The sequence below is a fragment of the Rattus norvegicus genome, chromosome 3 (genome assembly GCF_036323735.1).
Source record: "Rattus norvegicus strain BN/NHsdMcwi chromosome 3, GRCr8, whole genome shotgun sequence".
NCBI lineage: Eukaryota > Metazoa > Chordata > Mammalia > Rodentia > Muridae > Rattus > Rattus norvegicus.
In genome coordinates, this window is record NC_086021.1 from 41,946,694 (window position 1) to 41,967,190 (window position 20,497).

The window sequence follows — 20,497 nt, forward strand, 5'->3', positions numbered from 1 at the left end:
TTTTTTTTTTCCATAAAAAATTGAAAAGATTGCTCCGTTTGTAAAGATGTCAGTCATTCTCCCAAAAGATTCCTCTGCCGCTCACTCCTCTCCCTTAGCTGGCACCGTCCTTTCAGACCATAACCTCCACACCATCTCATAGGGACATTTTGCACCCTCCTGTGTGTTGTTGGCATCTGGATCTCAGAATGGCTCCTCCCTCCCTTCGACTGCAGGTGCGCTACCATGTGTGTTTTGTTCCAGCTACACTACCTTAGGTCCTTTCCCTGAACGTCTGTGGCCTTATTTTACTAGAGGCCACCTCAGCTCTGGCGCTGGGTTCTCATGTCTATCCCTCAGGTGAACAGCTTCTGATCTACCTGTCCGACAGGACGCACTGCATTCTAGCAATTCTCCGTCCATCACCTGCCGCTGCAGGCCTGAAAGCTGGTTCTCTTGCGGGTGGTCGGCACACAGGAACATTTGATGTTAAGCTGCAAGCGCAGGGCTCAGAATCACAAATGGGATATAATTTCCAGCTTATACTGCTGGGTTACTGGATTACTGAATCCTGTACTGATTCTGGATCTGAGACACTTAACTGAGACTCCAAACGCAGTCTGAGCTTACCACTCAAGGCTCTTTCACCGGACTGAGCTAGGAGAGTTAGTATCTTCACTTTCCCAAATACTTTACCCAGCTCCAAACAGCCACCACTCCCAGACCCGGAATTCTGAGAGGTGGGGGCAGGGTCTACAAAGCGGCTCGTGGGAAACGCCCACCTATGCTTTTTCCGGAACTCGCCGGGAGAGCCCATTCCTCTAGTCTAAACGATGTGGGGCGCCGCAGTCCCTTTCTTCTCCGACAGGAGCAGCGGGACTGCTTGGATTTGACCCTGAGGATTTTGACCCTTGGTGAGTCACTCCACACCGAGCAGGGTAGAAAGGGAAGCTGTAAACTTGCCTGTAATTCTCGACCTCTGCTTCCTCCACCTCTCCCCCACAAGCAAATCCCACTGCAGAATAATGAGTCTATTGAAGGCACCTTGGGGAGGAGTGTAGCCTGTGCTGTCTTGGAGCGCCCTCTGGTGGCTAAACAGGGACCTACAGTTTGTCCTTTATCTTGGTCATCTTCCTCAAGTCAAGGCGCTAGTCCTCGCCCTGCCTGCCCTTACTCCCATCATCATGATTTACCTAGCAGAAACCTTGGTTCTGCTCCTACCGTCTCCATCTTCCCAGCCCCCGCAGGCACCCAATGTCTCAACCTAGACGTTTTCCAGCCAGTTTCTCTTGGTGCAACACGTCTTCCACAATCTGTGCACAGCAATTGACCACGCCATTTCCAGTTTTATCCTTTACCCTGGCTCCCCCTAGCGGCCCTAAGGCCAAATTTAACTTCTTTGATACCTTCAGGTTCTGCACCAACAGCCCCACTCTTGCCCCCAATCTTACCTTACTCTGCTTCCTGGCAATGCTGTTGGCCTCAGACTCAGTCGTTACTGACATTCGCCCCTGGGTTTTAGCCAGGTGTAGATAGCTGCTGCTTCTTCATTTGGAAAACTCCTATTCATACTTCATGGTTCCAACTCACATGGAAAATTGCCCCCAGAGAATCCGTCTCTATCTGGGGCTCCATGGGCTCTCAGCCAGTACCTTTCTGCTCAGTATGCCTTCTTCACCAGATGACTGGTCACTTCGAGAGTGACTCTCACGGAGTGACTCTCACGGAGTGACTCTCACGGGAGTCTTGACAGGTCTCTACACTGGTGACTGCAGTCCATGCAAGGCCTGTGGAAGCTCTGACCAAGTATGGTTGGGGATCTGAACTCTTCCCTGGGGTAGTGACTCTAGAACCCGGCAGTAAAGCATCAGCAGGGTGTCAACAGTTCTTCATGATGACATATCATTTGAGGTGGGGTACACTCCTGGAAGCAACCCCTACATCTTTGTCACACTCACTGGGGGAGAAAGGAGAGGTGTGAAGTAGGGCAGGGGACTACTGGTACAGCTTGGCTTTGGCTAACCATGGGCTCAGGGCCTAGGCCACAGACATAATTCCCAGTTGGGAAAACCCCTCAGGCTGCTTGCCCAGAACCCATTACCCTCACCTTGTGCTAGTGGGGAATTTTTGTAGTCTTGAATATCTAATCCTCCTGCCTCTACCTCAGAAGTGCTGGGATCACAGGTGTGCATCACCACACCCTGCTTTTGTGCTAGACGTAGAAGCTATGGCTTCAAGCATGCTAGGTAAGTCCTCTTCCAAGCATGGCCCTTTGCTGGGTGTTTTGATGATTGTGAGACAGGGGATGCCTCTGGCAGTTAGTGGGTCTTGGATTCAGGGTGATGTATTTGTACGACAGCTTAGGAATTTCCCATGGACCTTTCATATGAAGTGCCATTTAAAATAATAATTAAAATTATGTTTATGAATATTTTTCTCGCGTCAATGTCTGTGCACCACGTGGAAGCCAGAGGAAACTGCTGGATCCTTTAGAACTGGATTTTTAAACCATTAGTTGTCAGCTGCCATTTGTATGCTGGGAATCAATCCCAAATCCTCTGGAAGAGCAGTTGGTGCTCTTAACCACTGAGCCATCTCTCCAGCCCTGGAGTGTTATTTTTGATGGGCAGTACCCAAAGCACCAAGTGGCTTGCAAAGGAATAGGGAGTGTTAGCTGGGCAGTGGTGGCACACGCCTTTAATCCCAGCACTTGGGAGGCAGAGGCAGGCAGATCTCTGTGAGTTCAAGGCCAGCCTGGTCTATAGAGTAAGTTCTAGGACACCCAGGGCTACACAGAGAAACCCTATCTCGAAAAACAAAACAAAACAAACAAAAGAATAAGAAGCATTTTCCAGGGGCTGGGGATTTAGCTCAGTGGTAGAGCGCTTACCTAGGAAGCACAAGGCCCTGGGTTCGGTCCCCAGCTCCGAAAAAAGAACCAAAAAAAAAAAAAAAAGAAGCATTTTCCATAGTTGTGACTACACATAGAACGTGCTAGAAATCCAGCCACCACACAAATTGCAGCACAATGGCTCCTTGTCTCTTTTGGAAGCATACTGAATTCTTTGGGGAAATTATATATGTGTGTATACTCATTATGAATTGTGACAGGACACACTCCTTACCTTTTGTCCTTGAAAGGTTGCTGTCACATTCAGGATTCTATGGGTAAAAGCAAATTTCTGATTTCATTACGTTCTCCAGTGTAGCCAGTACATTTATTTCCAATTTGAAATAAGTATAGCTTAAAATGACTTTCTCATTTTTAATTTAACTAGCACTTGCTTGACTGTTTCAAACACTTTAATCCTTAAACACAGTTTATCCATAATATAGTTCTACCTAACAAGGGCTATTTCTCCTCCTCCTCCTCCTCCTCCTCCTCCTCCTCCTCCTCCTCCTCCTCCTCCTCCTCCTCCTCCTCCTCCTCCTCCTCCTCCTCCTTCTTCTTCTTCTTCCTCTTCCTCTTCCTCTTCCTCTTCTTATTCTTCAACTTGGAAGTTAATGAGGCTTAGGGACACTAAGTGACTTAGTCACAAGAGCTGGAGAGTGGGTGCTGGGGATTTGAACTGGTATCTATGCTCTCACCCCTGTACTCCTCTCTGATGTGTTAGTTCTACTAAGTCAGCCACTAGCAGCCAGCTCTTGTTCTCAGATGTGTCCCTGAACTCCTTGGCCTCTTATGACAACCCATGCTCCAGGCTCGCTCTGTCCACTGCATTCTGCACAGGACCACTAGGTGGCAGCTTCAGGATTAGTGCTGGAGTTGGGTGGGCTCCTGGGTGAACCAGTCCCAGTCTGCTGCCTGCCTGACTCCTCTTCACAGCTCACTCCCCTATCTCCCACCCCTATCGCCACCCCCAGGCCCTGCTAATTAACATTCTTGGCGCCATTCAGATCTTCAGATCCATGGAGCAAAGTACAAGTACCCGGTAAATTCTCACGAGGCTGGAGCTGTTACTCCTATTTGACAGAGGACACAATAGACTCAGAGCGAGTAACCACGTGTCATGGGGGGGGGGGTAGGTGCCGATTTGTTTAGCTGTGCTTCCCCAAGAGTGGAGTGTGATTTCCTCAAGACGAGTGATAAGAGTCCCAGGTCAATAGTCGGCCGCTGGGGTGGGTGTCCCAGAAAACAGGGCAGGCCTCTCATCCTGAAGAGAAGGCTGCAGGGTCAGGATGGGCTGGCCAGCCAGGCCCACGGGTTTTAGCGTCTTCCTGAGCTCTGGGGACCCAGGGGAGCCGGCAGTCCTCGGCTGGTGACACCTGGTGACTACTGGGTACCAATACCCTGTGATGCTCATTGTCCCAATCGTTGCTTTGCCAGACACAGCAGAGTCCAGGGCCTTCAGGGACAGAATCCACCATCACTGACCTGGGCCAGAGGGTGCCCTCGATCCCTTTAAAAGGAGACGCTGCCCCAGTTGGAGCAGCGGGCCATGGAAGAAGAGGTGCTTTTTAATGTGCCAGTGTGTTTTGAGATGATGAGAACTCCTGGCTCCACCCAGTGCAGCATGTGCCTGTGAGGTTAGACAAAGAGAAGGACTTTTCAGGAAGGAGGGTGGGAACAGCATCGGAGCACTGTTTTCTGTGGAGCAGCCACTCAGCGCCTTGGACAGCAGGGACATTTCTAAAGTTGCAAACTTCAGAGACAAGGATCAAGGGCAAATGGGGAGATGAAAGGCTCCGATTGGCTGCTGAGGGTGTGGGAAGGGTAGAAGGGGGCCAGGGGGGCACCTGGTCCGGGGCCCAGTGACTACCTTACTGATAGCCTCAAGGACAGGATCTGTGTGGTAGGGTGGGACCCAGGAGGGCAGCAGGGACAGGAACCCCTGTGAGAGGAGGGGAGGGGCCTTGATATCTCAGGTGTGGAAGGAGCAGGTTAAGTAAGGACAGATGGGAGCGCTGAACTAGGAGCACCGAACTGAGGCCAGGCGGGAGGACCAAGGCCTGAAACTGCCGGGTAGCTGAGCTCTTGCGGGAAATCGGACTAGCCCCAGGCATCCTGGCCCGCCCCATGGACCGGACTGCCTGGCAAGAGGGCTTGTGCACTGAGACCCAGGGTCAGGCCCAGGGCCTTGTCTGGAGCTGAGGCCTCCGAAGGGGCTGGAGTCTGTGAAGTGCGGTGGGTCAGACCCTCCGCGAGGATCCTGCTCCGGGAGGAGCAGTGGGAGGCGGGGCGGAGGGGGAGGGCTGGAGGAGGGGCCGGGCCTCTGTCCACCTCGTCAGTGCTGGTTGGAGGGACGAAGGGGCGCGGAGCCCGCCGAGCAGAGGGTTCCCATAGGCAAGCAGAGCCGGCTGCCATGGCGCTGTTGGGGCCTGTGATCTGGGGCTTTAGACGAGATGTCTACCTCCTGTTGCTGCTACTGCTGCTGTTGCTGCCGCCCTGGGTCCCGGCTGGTAAGTGAGGCTGGGCCTGGGGGTGAGTGTGGCTGGACTGGCCTGAGAGAGTGCTGGTGCTAGAGGGAAGAGTGTCCTGGGCCCTAGTACATGTGGGGACAGTGAGGGTGTTTGGAACTCACTTGGAGACCCCGGAGTGTTCTGGTAGCTTCATACTGAGGAGTCTATGCAGTGGGGCCAGGAGGGTGAGGGCTGGTGCGGTCTGTAGAAGCCAGTCTGGGAGACCTGGCGTGGTGTGGTGTAGTGTGTTGAGGAAAAAGCTGGGAATCTTGGTGTGAGATGCCGGGCTAGATGGAAATGTGTGAATTGGAGAAGTTTCAGAAAACTCAGGCACTCGCCATAGAGTCTGCCGGAGTCATGTGTTGACCTGGGGTGCAGGTGCCGTGGAAAGTTGCCAGACGGCTGAAAGTTCTGTCTGAGGGGATTGAGTGTAGAGAGTTGTGTCCTCGCTGAACTGGCTGTAAGTTGTCCGGCATGTTCAACTCGCCTTTCCTGGCAACAGGAGGTGTGGGTGGGGGGTGGGGCCAGATTAGAATAGGGGAGGGGGGAAAAGAACCAGGATTGGGGAAAAAGCTTACCCACAACGATCCCTTCTACGGGTCCTCTGCCAGCACTCGAGGGCAACCAGTAGAGCTGTTCTGGGCCTTTGGATGGCAAGGGATTTGGGATCGTATGTGTGTGTCCCCTGTAGCAGATCTCTGGCATTCCTCAACTATGCTGGAAGGGCTCCCTGAAGCCAGCCCAGGCAGCCAGTGTGTTGGCTTTGTCCGAGTGCATTCAGCACTGAGACTGGAATTCCTACTGGGGGGTCTGGAGGACGCTTTGGCTTGGTCGCTATAGTTACAAGGGCAGTGGGGAGGGCCTGGTTACCCCTGCAATCGGTGAACCCCACCAATGGCATCCCCCCTGCTTGCCTACCCAAGCATTTATTGCCTATTTCTCTGGGGAAAGAGGGTGGATGAGGACCCTCAGCATAGTGAGGACCCTGTGTTTTAGGGAGGCGGCTGATACCTGAGGTAAATGAGGGTGGCGGAACCAGGCAGCTCCAGGGGGTCTGTACAGTAAGGCATGAGGTTCTGGGCTGTGCAGTTTGGATCTGTTCCACGAACAGTACACAGATGCCCATGACAGCTGCACAGATGTGTGGCGTGGACTAGGATACACATTACAACAGGGCAAGTGTCCACAGGCACATGCCAGGTCTCCCCTGGGAACTCACTGATAAACTTGCTAATGAACTACTGTGTATCACCACATACATAGCACATGCCTGCATGCACCAGTTGTGTAACACACCAGCAGGCCTGCCTTGACTTTTATGCACTTACACGCAGGATTGTTCACACATATGGACTGTGAGGTGGGCAAACAGAACCCCAACAGCCTCTCTGGGGATCCCTGAAATGGGAGCTCTACAAACACTAGTACCCAGAGCTGACTGAGCTAATAGAGGTGCTGGGGACTTTGTGACTAATTTCCATCCCAGAGGAGATGAAAATTCTGGAGACTCTGGACCAGACCCGATGCCCATCCCTGCCAGGCTCTGAGCTGGGCCCCTCCATCCCAGCCACTCCACAGCAGAGGATTGCTGGTTGCTATGGAGAGGATGAAGCATCTTGGACTACAATGGAACCGCGTTGGGTTCTTCCCACCCCCACCCCTTCCCTGAACACCCAGGGAGCACAGTGCACAAAGGGGCAGCCAGTCTTCTCTAAACCTGGCCCCTCCTCCAACTTAAGGGGTGGGGCTGTAGGAGAGAAACAGGGAGGCTCCGGGGTTCCTGGGAAGGTTTGCTGATGCGTGATCGCACCAGCCACTGTGTGGAGCAATTTTAACCCTCCCGGAAATCCCGGGGGAAGCTAGCTTTCTACCTCTCTGTTTACAGAACAGGTGGGCAAAGCCAATAGAAGGTCCCAACTTGTTTAGGGTCACAAGAGCAGTGCGCAGCGGCAGGGCCAGGATCGCCGCAGGAAGTGGTACTCTGGTGGTTGGTTACAGTTCTTCTTTGTACTTCTGTTAAGTTGGGCCATCATTCCTCCCGAGGATTGTTTCCGGACTGGATGCACTAATGCGGTGAATCTGTAGTGTAGAGGATGGGCAGGACTCCCTCAACACCAAGAGGACTGTATTATTGTGTATTATTATTATTATTATTATTATTATTATTATTATTATTATTATTTGTGTGTACATGTGTGAGTGTGTGTGAGCATGCCCACACACACAAATCCAAATTTGGAGGTCAGAGGGCAACTGTGGAACTGGTTCTCACCTGTCACCTTTATGTGGGTTCTGAGGGTCGGACTGAGGTCATCAGCTCTCCAATAGCTGAAGAGACATCTCATTAGTCCTCAAGAAAACTTTAGACAGGAGCACATTAATAGTCACTAGGGAAACTGTTCACAGTACAAGTGGCAGGTTTCAACCCTCCCTGCAGGTCTTCCCTTCACTCAGATCTCTGAGACAGGGGACTAGCAACCCCAGTGTGTACCACGCTGGGCTCTGCATGGGAGCACTTAATGTTCGCCATTACTGTTATTAAACTATGCCCAATGGCCTCAGGGGTGAGCATCTCTAAAAGTCTGTCTAGGCTTCTCTGCCCTCTGGGGTGTCTTTCCCTTTTCTAGATGAGTAGGAGTGTGTGTTGAGTGTCCCTTTACTGCAGTGTACCCCATGGGTTTTATGTCAACTTGACACAAGCTAGAGTCATCAGAGGGGAGGGAGCCTCTGAGACTCTGAGAAAATGGTTCTGTCAGATTGGGCTGTAGGCAGACTATAGAGCACTTTCCTCATTAGTGATTGGTGGGGGCAGGGCCCAGCCCGTTGCCAGTGGTGTCACTCCTGGGCTGGTGGTCCTGAGTTCTATTAGAAAGCAGAGTGAGCAAGCAGCACCCTCCATGGCTTCTGCATCAGATTCCTGCCCTGTTTGAATTCCTGCCCTGACTTCTTCCAGTGATGAACAGTCATGTGGAAATATGAGCCAAATATACCTTTTCCTCCCCAGTTTGCTTTTCGTTTTGGTGCTTCATTGCAGCAGCAGCAGCAGCAGCCCTGAGGCTGCTGAGGAACAGAGAAAGTGAGTAAACTCAGATACTAACTAACTCAGGTAGAGTAGAGTTCCTAACCTGGGACTGGTGCTGCTAGGCTCAGGGTAGGCAGGGTGCTGGTCTCCCAGTATACTTATGCTTCCCAGGGTGCAACCCAGGGCCTCCTCATAAGCTAGGTAAGTGCTGTACCAAGAAGCCACACACCATTCCCTAGACCTCTAAGACTTTTCTGGTGAGGGAAGGAAGGGGCTGGGACATATTAGGTTGACAACTCTTTGACACACAATTTCACATGCTTCTGAAGATGCACGTTTTCAGGATCTTTATGGTGGAAAGCAGTTAGTTTTTTTTTTTTTTTTTTTTAAAGTCCTCCCTTTCCAGCGTGAACCAAACCTTACAAAGATGGCAAAAGATGCCTGGCCCTAGTACACAGCACTCACGAGGTGAAGGTGACTTCAGGCAATGACTGCGTATGTTATTTTCCCGCCTGAGAACAGGGTGGGGCAGGGCGCAGGTCGAAGGAAAGGGCCAGCATTCTGTGTCGGTGTCTGTTAATCTCTCCTCTGCCAGGTCAGCCCAGACAGTCTGAGAGGTCAGGAGGGATTTGTAAAGATAAGCAGTGGCCCCTTGTTGCCCTGGCGACAAAGCCCCGCCCCTCCAGCTAGTCCCTAGGGAGAACTCCTCCCCTCCCCTGCCCAATCTGCCTCCTGGGCTCACTGTGGGCTCTTCCGGCCACCCTGGAGTGCGGTGGGACTAGAAGTGAAGAGTCTCTGAGTTGTAAAACAGCAGATAAAACTGCGGACGTGACAGGTATCTGGGCAGTGAATGAAAGTCCTGGATTACGCAGTCTCTGGACCTGTTTGTTCCCTCCCGCTTTGCTCCTCTAGAGGCGCCTTTCAAACCGTGGGCGGGGCTCTGTCTCGCTGGGATTCCTCACAGTAACAGCCCTCTGCTGGGCTCTGGGAGGACCCTTAGAGGAGCAAAGCCTTCTTCCCCCGATGCTGTGGCTACTAATATAGTAGGCTCAGAGCTAGGGGCAAGCTCCAGGTTGTGGTAAGGGATTCCTTGGGCCACAGAGATAAGAATCTGTACTTTGACGGGATTACAATGGGAGCTGTTGGCATGGGGCCAGTAGTCAGGCGCTTTATAAAAGGAGTTAAAACCACTCTCCTCTTGGGGCCTTTTGGGCCAAGTGCCTCTGACCATCATGGCCACTGGCTCCCTGGATGTCAAGGCACCATATACATCATTTTGGGGCCCTTCACTATACTGAATCTGTCGGATGCTTCAAACCATGCTTTTTCCTGATGGCGTTCCACCCACTTCCCGCAACGGGTCCGGACCATCTTCCCATCTCCCAACAAATTGTCTTCTTATCCTCATAGGGCATCTATCCTGGAACACCCAGACTTCCCATTCTATCCAGTCACAGAAGCAGAAGGCCCCACCCACGGCAGGCCCCCTTTCCCATATGTTCAGGCTTGGCAGAGGGTTGGGACAACTGTGAGTCCAGGGGCCTCTTAGCCAGAAAGTATCTCAGACTCCAGAACCTGACCTCCTATTTGGCTCTGGTAGATGCTAGGCCCCAGTGTGGAAGGAAGAACCCTGGACACTTGCGATGGCACTGCAGGGCCATGTCTCCCTGGGTTCACTATCCCCATGGCTTGCTGTCCTCCATCTTGCTTGAACTGCTGAAGCTCGGTGATCTGGCCGGCAGATGCCCTGCCCCGTGGAATGTGGATGACGCCTGAGAGGCTGCCAACCTTATCTGGATGGGAGGGGGTCTTCACGGTCTGGGGGAAGGGAAGGTGCAGGGGTGGGGGTGGGGGTGGGGAGGGCTGATGTTGCTCACTGCTCAGGTCTGGTTAGTGTCCGAATGACAACAGGGTGGGGGGGGGGGGTAGGTCCTGGAACTCCAGGTGGTGGGTAGAAGGGCTTCTCTCTCTCACATTTGTGTCTGGCACCTGAGGCTTTGAATCCTTCTTTTACTCAAAAGGAGGAGGGTGTTCAGTAGAAGCCTCTGACCCAAGGTCTCACAGATCACTGTTCTCTGAGCTGGGTTTGGACTCAGGCCTGATAGTGACAAGGCTCTCAGGCTGGGCTGAAAGGAAGGAACTAGACTCAGGGAATTTGTCTTCTAAGTCAACACCAAGTGCTCCAGGTGTGTAGACCCTGGTCAGATACCAGTGTGTAGGTCCACTATACCTGCTTTGTCTCGGGTATTTGCTGTGGGGGATGGTATGAGTGCTAGAGACCCTTTGGAAGTCCACATGCAAGCTGGTGAGAAGGCGGGACCAGGAGGGAGAAAGGCTGAGCCAGGTCCTGCCTTTGAAGTTGCCCATTCTTTTCCTGGGGCTGAGATGGGAGTCTCAGGTTTCAGTGAGGGATGGAGTTACCAGACCCCCAGTGGGGGGTTGAGGTGGGTAGGAGCTGTTCCCTCTTCTGACTCCTCCACCACACTTCAGGCTGCTGAGGGGACACAGGCCTGCAGATTGGAGAGGCCTGGTGAGCTCCTCCCTGGTGTGGCTGGAACAACCTGGCATTGCCATCTATTCCTTGCTAATTTATCATGTGACCCCAGCAAGTCTTTACTTCTGTGAGCCTCTCCTGCTTGTCTGTGAAGAGAGCACAGGACCGTCCCCGCCTCCTAAGGGTGCTGTAGGGGGTTTGCTTGGGCAATATCTGTTGTTCTACCCACTATCCCTGCTCTGTAGACACAACTAAAACCTTCCGCAGGGCCTCAGGCTGTAGCTCGGTTCAGAGGACGGCTGCCTTTCACCAAGGAAGCCCTGGGTTTGATTCCCTAGCACTCAGTAAACCTGGATCCGTAGTGTACGCCTGTAATCCCAGCACTTGGGAGGGGAGGCAGGAGGATCAGAAGTTTAAGGTCATCCTTGGATATATAGCAAGTCGCAGATCAGCTTGGATTACAAGGCAGCCCTTCTCGAAAATAAGCACAAAACAAGTCAATGGAACCGCCTCACTTGCAGGGGTAGATATCTCCATTTGTGCTCAGCTTGTAGATTCCCTTGGTGTGCACACGGGTTCTTGAACGTGGGCAGACCTGTGTTACTGTTAGGCTTCTGACTAACAGTTGGGGAAGAGTGTATCATGCAGAGCCTGCCTATATTGCCAAATTGTTTTCTTTTTTAACAGGGCTGGTTCCTTCAGAGACCCCGAATGTCTGTGCCTCAGACCCATGTGCTCCAGGGACCAGGTGCCAGGCTACAGAAAGTGGTGGCTTTACCTGTGAGCCCTTAGAGCTTGGAGGCTGTGCTGCTCAACCGTGCCACCATGGTGCACTGTGTGTGCCCCAGGGCCCAGATCCTAACGGCTTCCGTTGCTACTGTGTGCCTGGATTCCAGGGACCCCACTGTGAGCTGGACATCGATGAGTGTGCCTCCCGGCCTTGCCACCATGGGGGCACCTGCCGAAATCTGGCAGATCACTACGAGTGCCACTGCCCCCTCGGCTATGCAGGTAATAGTATAGTAGTGGTCACCTTGGAGGGCTGGACTGCGAGTGGGCATGGGGCCCATCAGCATGGATGATTGATGCATTCCAGTTAAGCTGTGGCTCAAGTCTGGAGATGCCTCAGGCTGGCTGGCAGCTTTGTTAACCACTCTCAGGTTGGCCGCACAACAGTTGTTTCTTGGTTAACCTGGCAGGTGGGATCAGTGCCTGTACGTTTGAGTGTCAATGTGGGGCCGGGCATCAGTTACTTGACAAATACTGCTTTTTGTCCCTGCCACAGAACCGAGTGTGGTCCCCACTTGGAGATGGGGAATGAGCCTCAAGCATCCCTTGCAGGGCACACCTGTCTGGTTTGGCTCTTACGAGGATGCCCAGATGGTTATCTCCAGCATTTCTTCAGTCTAGACCTGTTTCAAGCTGCTGTGTAGACCCTGTATGGCTCACCTGATGGGCCCTGGTATGGCTCAGGCTCAGGAGACCTCAGTCCTCTAGACATCCTGAATTCTAGCCCAGGATCCACTGGGATCCTTTCCTGTTCGCGATGGGGATGAGTCTGTAGCCATGCCTGTTCCCTAGAGAGGAATAGTGTAGACACGCGTGCTCAGAGCCATGACCCACATGGACACGCATGGCTCTCCCAGGGAACACCTCACCCCAGTCCCTTCTATTTCTACATCCGCTTTCTAGAGCTGCCTAATGTGAGGAGGGAGGGGACAGCTGGGGACAGGTCCTCAAAGGATGTCCAATTCAGTGTAGTCTGGAGTCTGCAATGTAGATATACTGGGTTCTCCATCAACCCTTAACTTAGACATTGTGCTCAGACTGTGAGGCAGTTTGAAGTCCCCTCTGAGCAAATAGTACAGACTGGGGGCCAAGCTGCAGGAAGGACATGGAGGGATGAGATGGCACCATGGTGAGAGTCGATTAGGACCCTGGTCCCGGTATCTTTCCTCCCTCAGGGACTGACTATCTTTCGGTGAGACTGTAAGTCCCAGCCATTGGCATGTGTAGGGTAGCTCTAGGCGTGCTCTGGCCACCTTGCTTATGTCCTCATCTGTGTGTCTGTCAGCAGGCATGAGAGCACGGTCTGTGCAGGATTCCGGCGAATGTGATGTGAGCAGGCAGCGTTGTGTGACTCATTTCCCTCCTGCTCACAGCAGGGTGGGGGAGTTGGATTCCAGGCCGCCTGGGCCTGGCTCTCCCTGGCACCGAGGAGAGGAGTGGGACTGGAGGGTCACAGGAAGGAGGAGTCCTGAGGCTGGCCAGACTGGGAAGCAGGGAGGGCTCCAGCTGGGGTCAGCTGGCTCCTGAGCCCCTGTGACAAAACCTACTTAGGTGGGAGGGGAAAGGCCATGGGCATCTACACCAACAGGATCCGTCTCATAAATCCTCACACCTGGAGATTCTCCATCCCCCTCTGTCTCCACCCATATCCAGGGGAGGGCCAGTGTGTACTCAGAGTTTCCCCAGAGGCATGGGGACAATTCCTAGGTAGAACGAGAGACTAATAGTTTTAAAGTCAAGACAGCATAGGAATTGCTAACCCTACTCCAGAGTGGCCCTCTTCTATAAGGTCCCTTCCTCACATCAGCTCAAAGCTACCAATGGGGCTCGGAGCTGCAGTGCTGAGCTGCAGTGTTGGTTACTCTTCCCATGGCTGTGGTTAACTATTAACGAGGAGCAAGAGAAGCAAGGAAAGGGATATTTGGGCTGAGGAGATGGCTCAGTGGTTAAGAGCACTGGCTGCGGGGCTGGGGATTTAGCTCAGTGGTAGAGCGCTTACCTAGGAAGCGCAAGGCCCTGGGTTCGGTCCCCAGCTCCGGAAAAAAAAGAACAAAAAAAAAAAAAAAAAAAAAAAGAGCACTGGCTGCTCTTCCAGAGGTCCTGAGTTCAATTCCCAGCAACTACATGTGGCTCACAACCATCTGTAATGAGATCTGATGCCCTCTTCTGGTGTGTTTGAAGACAACTACAGTGTACTTACATAATAAATAAATAAATAAATACATAAATACATAAATAAATAAATAAATGGAAAGGGATATTTGTGGGGATGCCGTCCATCATGGCATGGACCACACAGCAGAAGGAACATGAGTGACCTGGTCACACTGTATCCTCTGATGCTGGCGCTCTGATTACTTTCTTCCTTTTGTTTGTCTCTCCGCCTCCATTTCTTTCTTTCTTTCTTTCTTTTTTTAATGTGGAACGCTTCACAGATTTGCGTGTCATCCTTGCGCAGGGGCCATGCTAATCTTCTCTGTATCGTTCCAATTTTAGTATATGTGCTGCCGAAGCGAGCACTCTGCCGCCATTTCTATTCAATCCAGGATCCCAGTCCTGGGGAGGGTGCTCCCCAGACTCAGGGTGGATCTTCCTTCTTCATTTAAACCCTCCTGTAAACTCCCTTACAGATGGAGCCGGAGCTGTGTCCCTTAGAGGATTCCAAATCTGGTCAAGGTGACTGATCACAAAGATCGACTATTATTATCCAACCAACAACTTATTATTATTATGTATTAAAGATTTATGTATTTTATGTATACAAGTATGCTGTCCCTGTCTTCAGACACACCAGAAGAGGGCACTGGATCCCATTACAGATGGTTGTGAGCCACCATGTGGTGGCTGGGAACTGAACTCAGGACCTCTGGAAGAGCAGTCAGTGCTCTTCCCCCCCCCACCCCACCCCCCCGGAGCTGGGGACCGAACCCAGGGCCTTGTGCTTCCTAGGCAAGCGCTCTACCACTGAGCTAAATCCCCAACCCGCAGTCAGTGCTCTTAACCACTGAGCCATCTCTCCAGCCCTAATTTTTTTTCCAAGATTTTAATTATGTTATGTGTATGCAAGAGGGACCCTGGTGAGGGGATGGTAGGGATCCCATCTGAACATCTTCATGAAAGCTAAACCAAGTGCTCGCTTCGGTAGCACATATACTAATATTGGAACGATACAGAGAAGATTACCATGGCCCCTGCGCAAAGAGGACACGCAAATTCGTGAAGCGTTCCATATTTAGAAAGAAAGAAAGAAAGGAAGAAAGAAAGAAAGCCAGCAAGCAAGCTAAACGAAGCAGGTCTGCTCTTAGGGCAGGTGTGAACTGCGTAAAGTAGGTGCCAGGAACAGAACTCTCTGGAAGAGCAGGAAGCTCTCTTTATGGCTGAGCCTGACCTCTCCTGATGAGCAGGAGTCTGATCGGGCTCTAGTACCTGATGCCCTCATGCCTTTCTTCCCCACTCTCCCAGGTTCTGTCTTTTCTCCATCTTTCCCCCAGGGCATTCTGCGTCTGCCTCAAGACGGGTGCCACCAACTGTCATGATTGGCTTTATCTCAATTTTCAAAAAGCTATTCCTGAGGTAGCCTCTGCTCCACCCATTCCCAGCTCTCTAGAACAGGCCCTGGCTCCTGTCCTCAGAGGATCCAGTTGTATCTCTTATGGAGGTCACATTATTAAACAGTAGCCCTTTTCGGGTCCACCCGCGGCGAGGCTGTCAGGGCAAGGGGAGTCTTCTTGTTTCTACCCGGCTGCCTGGGTCTATGGGCAGCACTTCCTCTGAAAGAGCGAGGCATATGGGTAACTAGAACAGATTGGGGCTGCTGGTTGGGCTCCTTTTGCCCCTCTAGATGTGGTCTCCGTATCTCTTGTCTCTGTCCAGGCGTGACCTGTGAGGCGGAGGTGGACGAGTGCTCATCAGCGCCCTGCCTGCACGGAGGCTCGTGCCTGGACGGTGTGGGCTCCTACCGCTGTGTGTGCGCACCTGGATACGCCGGCGCGAGCTGTCAGCTGGACGTGGACGAGTGCCAGAGCCAGCCGTGCGAGCACGGTGGCGTGTGTCACGACCTGGTCAACGGGTGAGCCCTTGGCGGGGTTCCCTGGCTGAGGGGAGGTGGGCTGCGGGATGGGCACCCGCTCAGCTCCCGCCCGCTCACGCCAGTTTCCGGTGCGACTGTGCGGACACGGGTTACGAAGGCGCGCGCTGTGAGCAGGAGGTGCTGGAGTGCGCCTCTGCGCCCTGCGTGCACAACGCATCCTGCCTCGACGGCTTCCGGAGCTTCCGCTGCCTCTGCTGGCCAGGTGTGTGTGTGCGCCTGCCACTCCCCCACTGTGTGTGTGTGTGTGTGTGTGTGTGTGTGTGTGTGTGTGTGTGTGTGTGTGTGTGGTAGGGAGGGAGAGAGGGGGAGAGGGAGAGAGGGAGGGAGGGGGAGAGGGAGGAGGGAGGGAGAGAGAGAGAGCAGTTTGGGCCCTCTGAGACCTGCATGTGCAACCTACTTGTGTGAGTCACAGTTTACTGATCTGCAAACAGGGTTGCTAACAGCACCTGCCCCTTGGGTTGTACCAATTGGGAGCTAGCTATACTAGTCCCTATCGTCCTCTGTCAATATTCGCATCCTGATGTCTCTGTTGGGCCCTGGGTTGGCTTGGGTCATGGAGGGGAACTGCTTAGACACTTGTGTTTCCTGACATGTTTTCATGTGTGCCCCAGGCTTCAGTGGAGAGCGGTGCGAAGTGGATGAGGATGAGTGTGCATCGGATCCCTGTCATAATGGGGGCCGGTGCTCGCAGCGCTCTGACCCGACCTTGTATGGGGGTGTTCAGGCCATCTTCCCCGGAGCCTTCAGCTTCAGCCAAGCCGCTGGCTTCCTTTGCAGCTGTCCTCCGGGCTTTGCTGGTGAGTTACCTGCTGGAGAGCAGGGTCTAGAGCCCCAAGGATGGATCCAGCCTGGCCAATACCCTCCTCTCTCTTTCTCTCTGGGTTTCAATCTCCCTAGTTGTAAAACAGACCCTTTCGGTTCTGGTCTGGCTCTGAGGGTACAGGCAGCAGTCACAGCTGAGCCTTCTTAACAGGGGATGACTGCAGCGTGGACGTGAATGAGTGTGCCTCAGAGCCATGTCTCAACGGAGGTAGCTGCCAGGACCTGCCCAATGGTTTCCAGTGCTACTGTCAGGATGGATACACAGGTGCTCAGCTGGGGTGGCTCTGGCACGGAGGTGATGCATACGGGAAATGAGGCTAAAGGTGGCCGTGGTGGCACAGGTGACAGCTGAGGTGTGTGTGTGTGTGTGTGTGTGTGTGTGTGTGTGTGTGCTGAGCTAGAATCCCAACTGAGGGGGAGAAACTGGTCAGTTTGAGTACAGTCAGGAGGGAAGCGTGCTGTGGGTGGTACTAAGGCTGCCCGGTGATCCTTTGCCCCTGGGGAATGTTGGCTGGTGACTTCCGCCCTGTAAGTACTGAATGTCTGTGAAGCCAGAGCCAGCTGTGGGGACAAGGGACTAACCCGAGAGGCCTGGCCTGGAGTTGGAAATGAGGCTCATATATGGATGTATGGTGGCTAGGGCCCTGAACCCTGCTATTAACTCAAAGAGGGACAGAGCCTCAGTTTAAGACAGGAGGAGGCAATACTGTGTGCAGGTGCATGGCTTCAGAAGGACTTGCTTTGGCTCTGGGGAGCTGTCAGAGGCTGGAGTGTGAAAGTTCTCTCTGCTAAAACACCCAGGAACTGCGCACAGACTTTCCCTCTCTGGGGTCCCTGCCCCCACTGGAATGTAGGTAGCACTCCCCCACATGCCGACATTCCTGCCGGGCACACATGGTCTCTTTTCCCTGCAGGTTTCTGGAGGCAGGCGAGTTCCTTTGCTTGGGGAAGGGACTGGAGATACATTCCCTTCCTCCTGTCTGGGCCACTCAAACATATTGGGTATCAAAGCCCCCCATGTTGGGAGGCCCATGCCCTATTCACTGTTCCTATTGCTTGAGTCCCTCCCTTACACACCCTCCCACAATGGCCAGCTCCTCCATAGTCTCACAAGAAAGGGTTTACCATCCCCACCATGGACATGGTAGTGAAGCCTGGAGAGGGGTGTCATGAACAGTGTCTAGATCTAGTGGGAGCCTAGATCCTTTCCAGTTACACAGTTAGTCACAGGGAGGGAGAGCTCTGAGTTCAGAGTCCTGGAGGAGAGATCCTAGCTGAGAGGCTGGGCTCTCCGCCCAGCCTCCCTTGAGACACCAGAAGGCTGTGGACCCGAAGGTCAACCTGGCATTGCTGAGTTGGCTCAGAAGGACGCAGGCAGGCCAGACTGGGAGCCCTGTTCCTAAGCCTTGGTGCATCTGTAGGTGACCATGGGGCTGTGGGTGCTGGGACCTTTTCTGGGGAGCCTGGGCTCCTAGCAGGTAGGAGGATTGGGGCCTCTCAAAGGAAGAGTTGGCAGTGGGTGCCCGATGGTTGTGAGGAGGAAGGTAGAGGTGTGTAGTCTGACCTGGCCTAGTGGACTCCTGGGCCTGTGTCTCTACAGCTGAGGCATGGGGTGAGGATGGCCTCGGCTGTGTTGTGGAGGCTCTGGCTGAACTGGGATTGCTTTTTGGCCTTTTGATCATGAAAGGGAAGATGGGGTGACACCTTCCCAGGCAGTGTCCTTGGACAGAAGGCAGGGTAGAGGGACTGAGGAGTGAGCCCTGGGGTGCTCAGTGAGTTCCAGGTGAATCCCTGTGGTTGGTCCACATCTATAAGGACTCTGCCAGGCCCTTTCACTGGGTACCAAGGACAGATTCAGGCTCCAGAGGGAAACCATAGCTGAGTAAACATATGTTCAATAAAGGTTTCTAGGGAGCCCTGTCTGAGTGATGGCAGGTTTGGGTCTTTGAGCTGATCAAGCCCTGAACTTGCTATTATCCCAAGTATTTCCTGGAAAGTCATGCCTCAGCTTCCCTTACTATTTTCAAACTCCTCCTCATCCTGCATAGCCCACAGAGGGCTCCAACTTTATATTGTAAGGGATTTGCAGGTGAGTGGTGGGGTCATATGCAGCAAAGGTGTATAGCCGGGTGACACCTTGGAAAGAGACCTCTGGCTACTCTGGAGATGGATGGGGAGGAATTTCTGAAGGCAGCTGACCTGGAGGCAAAGCAAGAGGCATGGGGTGGAGCCAGGCAGCGCTTCCCTGAGTCAGACCCACGTGGCATGGAGACTTTTCAGACTTGGTCAGGGAAGGGAACCCTGGGGGACCTGGTGTGTAGGTGCCGAGGTCAGCAGCACCATGAGACATGTGAGTTCTGGTTGGAGACCGTGGCTCTGGCATGGTGTACTGACCCTTGCTTGGCTGATCTCTCTCCTTTAGGACTGACATGTCAGGAGGATACGGACGAGTGCCAGTCGGAACCATGCCTGCACGGTGGGACCTGCAGCGACACTGTAGCAGGCTACATCTGCCAGTGCCCCGAGGCCTGGGGTGGACATGACTGTTCTGTGCAGCTCACAGGCTGCCAGGGCCACGCCTGCCCACTGGCTGCCACCTGCATCCCCACCTTCAAGTCTGGTTTCCACAGTTATATCTGCCGTTGCCTGCCTGGGACCTATGGGTCTTTCTGTGACCAGAATACCACTTTCTCGGTTGTGTCTGGGAGTTCCGTGTGGGGATTGGTGCCAGCTGGTGCCTCCCTGGCTTTTGCACTGAGATTTCGTACCACCCTGCTTGCTGGAGCCCTGGCTACTCTTAAGGACTCACGGGACAGCTTGGAGCTGGTTCTGGTGGGGGCCATGCTCCAAGCCACACTCTGGAGACGTGGCACTGCTGACCTTGTCCTTACACTGCCAGACCTAGCCTTAAATGACGGGCATTGGCATCAGGTGGAAGTGACACTCCGCCTGGGAACCCTGGAGCTGCGGCTCTGGCATGAGGGCTGCCCTGGCCAGCTCTGTGTGGTCTCTGGCACTGTGGCTACAGATCCTACAGCCTCGGTGGCTTCTGGGTCTCCGGAGCCCTACTCCATCCATTTGGGCGGCAGGGCCTTTGCAGGCTGCTTCCAGGATGTGCGTGTGGAAGGGCACCTTCTGCTGCCTGAGGAGCTCAAGGGAAGTGTGCTCCTGGGTTGTGAGCGCACAGAGCCTTGCCAACCTCTGCCCTGTGCCAATGGAGGGGCCTGTGTGGACCTGTGGACTGACTTCCGCTGCGACTGCCCGAGACCTTACCATGGGTCCAAGTGCACTGATGGTGAGAAGTTTTGGGGTGGGGAGGTAGCATTAATGCTGAGCCCCTAAGCCTGCTGGCCTCACCTCATTACCGCTTCTCCCTGCAGAGGTTCCTGCTGCCACCTTTGGCTTGGGCGGTGTCATGAGCTCAGCCACCTTCCTGCTCCACCAGATGCTAGGCCCGAACCTCACCGTGTCGTTTTTCCTCCGCACTCGTGAGCCCGCCAGCCTGTTGCTCCAGTTTGCCAATGATTCAGTTGCTAGCCTAACTGTGTCCCTGAGTGAGGGCCAGATCCGGGCAGAGGTGCTGGGTCATCCTGCTGTGATCCTCCCTGGGCGCCGGGATGATGGACTCCGTCACTTGGTGGTGCTCAGCTTTGGGCCTGACCAGCTCCAGGACCTGGGCCAGTGGCTGTATGTGGGTGGGAGGCTCTACCCTGATGATACCCAGCCCTGGGGTGGGCCCTTCCGAGGCTGTCTCCAGGACCTACAACTCAACGGCATCCACCTCCCCTTCTTCTCTTCTCCCATGGAGAACTCAAGTTGGCCCAGTGAACTGGAAGCTGGTCAGTCCTCCAACCTCACCCAGGGCTGTGTCTCTGAGGACACGTGCAATGTGAGTGCCTGC

The 20,497-nt window shown here is 53.6% G+C and overlaps 1 protein-coding gene, 1 long non-coding RNA gene and 2 other non-coding genes across 6 annotated transcripts in view; 2 read left to right on the top strand and 2 right to left on the bottom strand.

Moving 5' to 3' along the window:
• Positions 1 to 20,497, top strand: part of Crb2 (crumbs cell polarity complex component 2) — a 27,936-nt gene continuing 7,439 nt past the window's right edge. The window contains exons 1-8 of one of the 3 annotated variants that reach the window (XM_063284262.1): positions 1 to 893; positions 11,583 to 11,906; positions 15,558 to 15,753; positions 15,837 to 15,976; positions 16,386 to 16,571; positions 16,748 to 16,861; positions 19,019 to 19,891; positions 19,977 to 20,485. In XM_063284262.1, coding sequence (XP_063140332.1) covers positions 764 to 893; positions 11,583 to 11,906; positions 15,558 to 15,753; positions 15,837 to 15,976; positions 16,386 to 16,571; positions 16,748 to 16,861; positions 19,019 to 19,891; positions 19,977 to 20,485 — 2,472 coding nt within the window. In that variant the 5' untranslated portion in view covers positions 1 to 763. Of the gene's footprint in view, positions 894 to 5,206; positions 5,380 to 11,582; positions 11,907 to 15,557; positions 15,754 to 15,836; positions 15,977 to 16,385; positions 16,572 to 16,747; positions 16,862 to 19,018; positions 19,892 to 19,976; positions 20,486 to 20,497 lie in introns of those variants that run through there. The other 2 variants (NM_001135761.2, XM_063284263.1) reach the window with 2 other exon arrangements.
• Positions 3,426 to 6,378, bottom strand: LOC120101903 (uncharacterized). Its single transcript, XR_005502928.2, has 2 exons — positions 5,958 to 6,378; positions 3,426 to 4,499 (listed from the first exon to the last, which is right to left on the bottom strand). It is a non-coding gene; the product is annotated as an uncharacterized LOC120101903 (long non-coding RNA).
• Positions 14,098 to 14,204, bottom strand: LOC120101933 (U6 spliceosomal RNA). The gene has a single exon (XR_005502987.1). It is a non-coding gene; the product is annotated as a U6 spliceosomal RNA (small nuclear RNA).
• LOC120101945 (U6 spliceosomal RNA) lies at positions 14,814 to 14,920 on the top strand. The gene has a single exon (XR_005502998.1). It is a non-coding gene; the product is annotated as a U6 spliceosomal RNA (small nuclear RNA).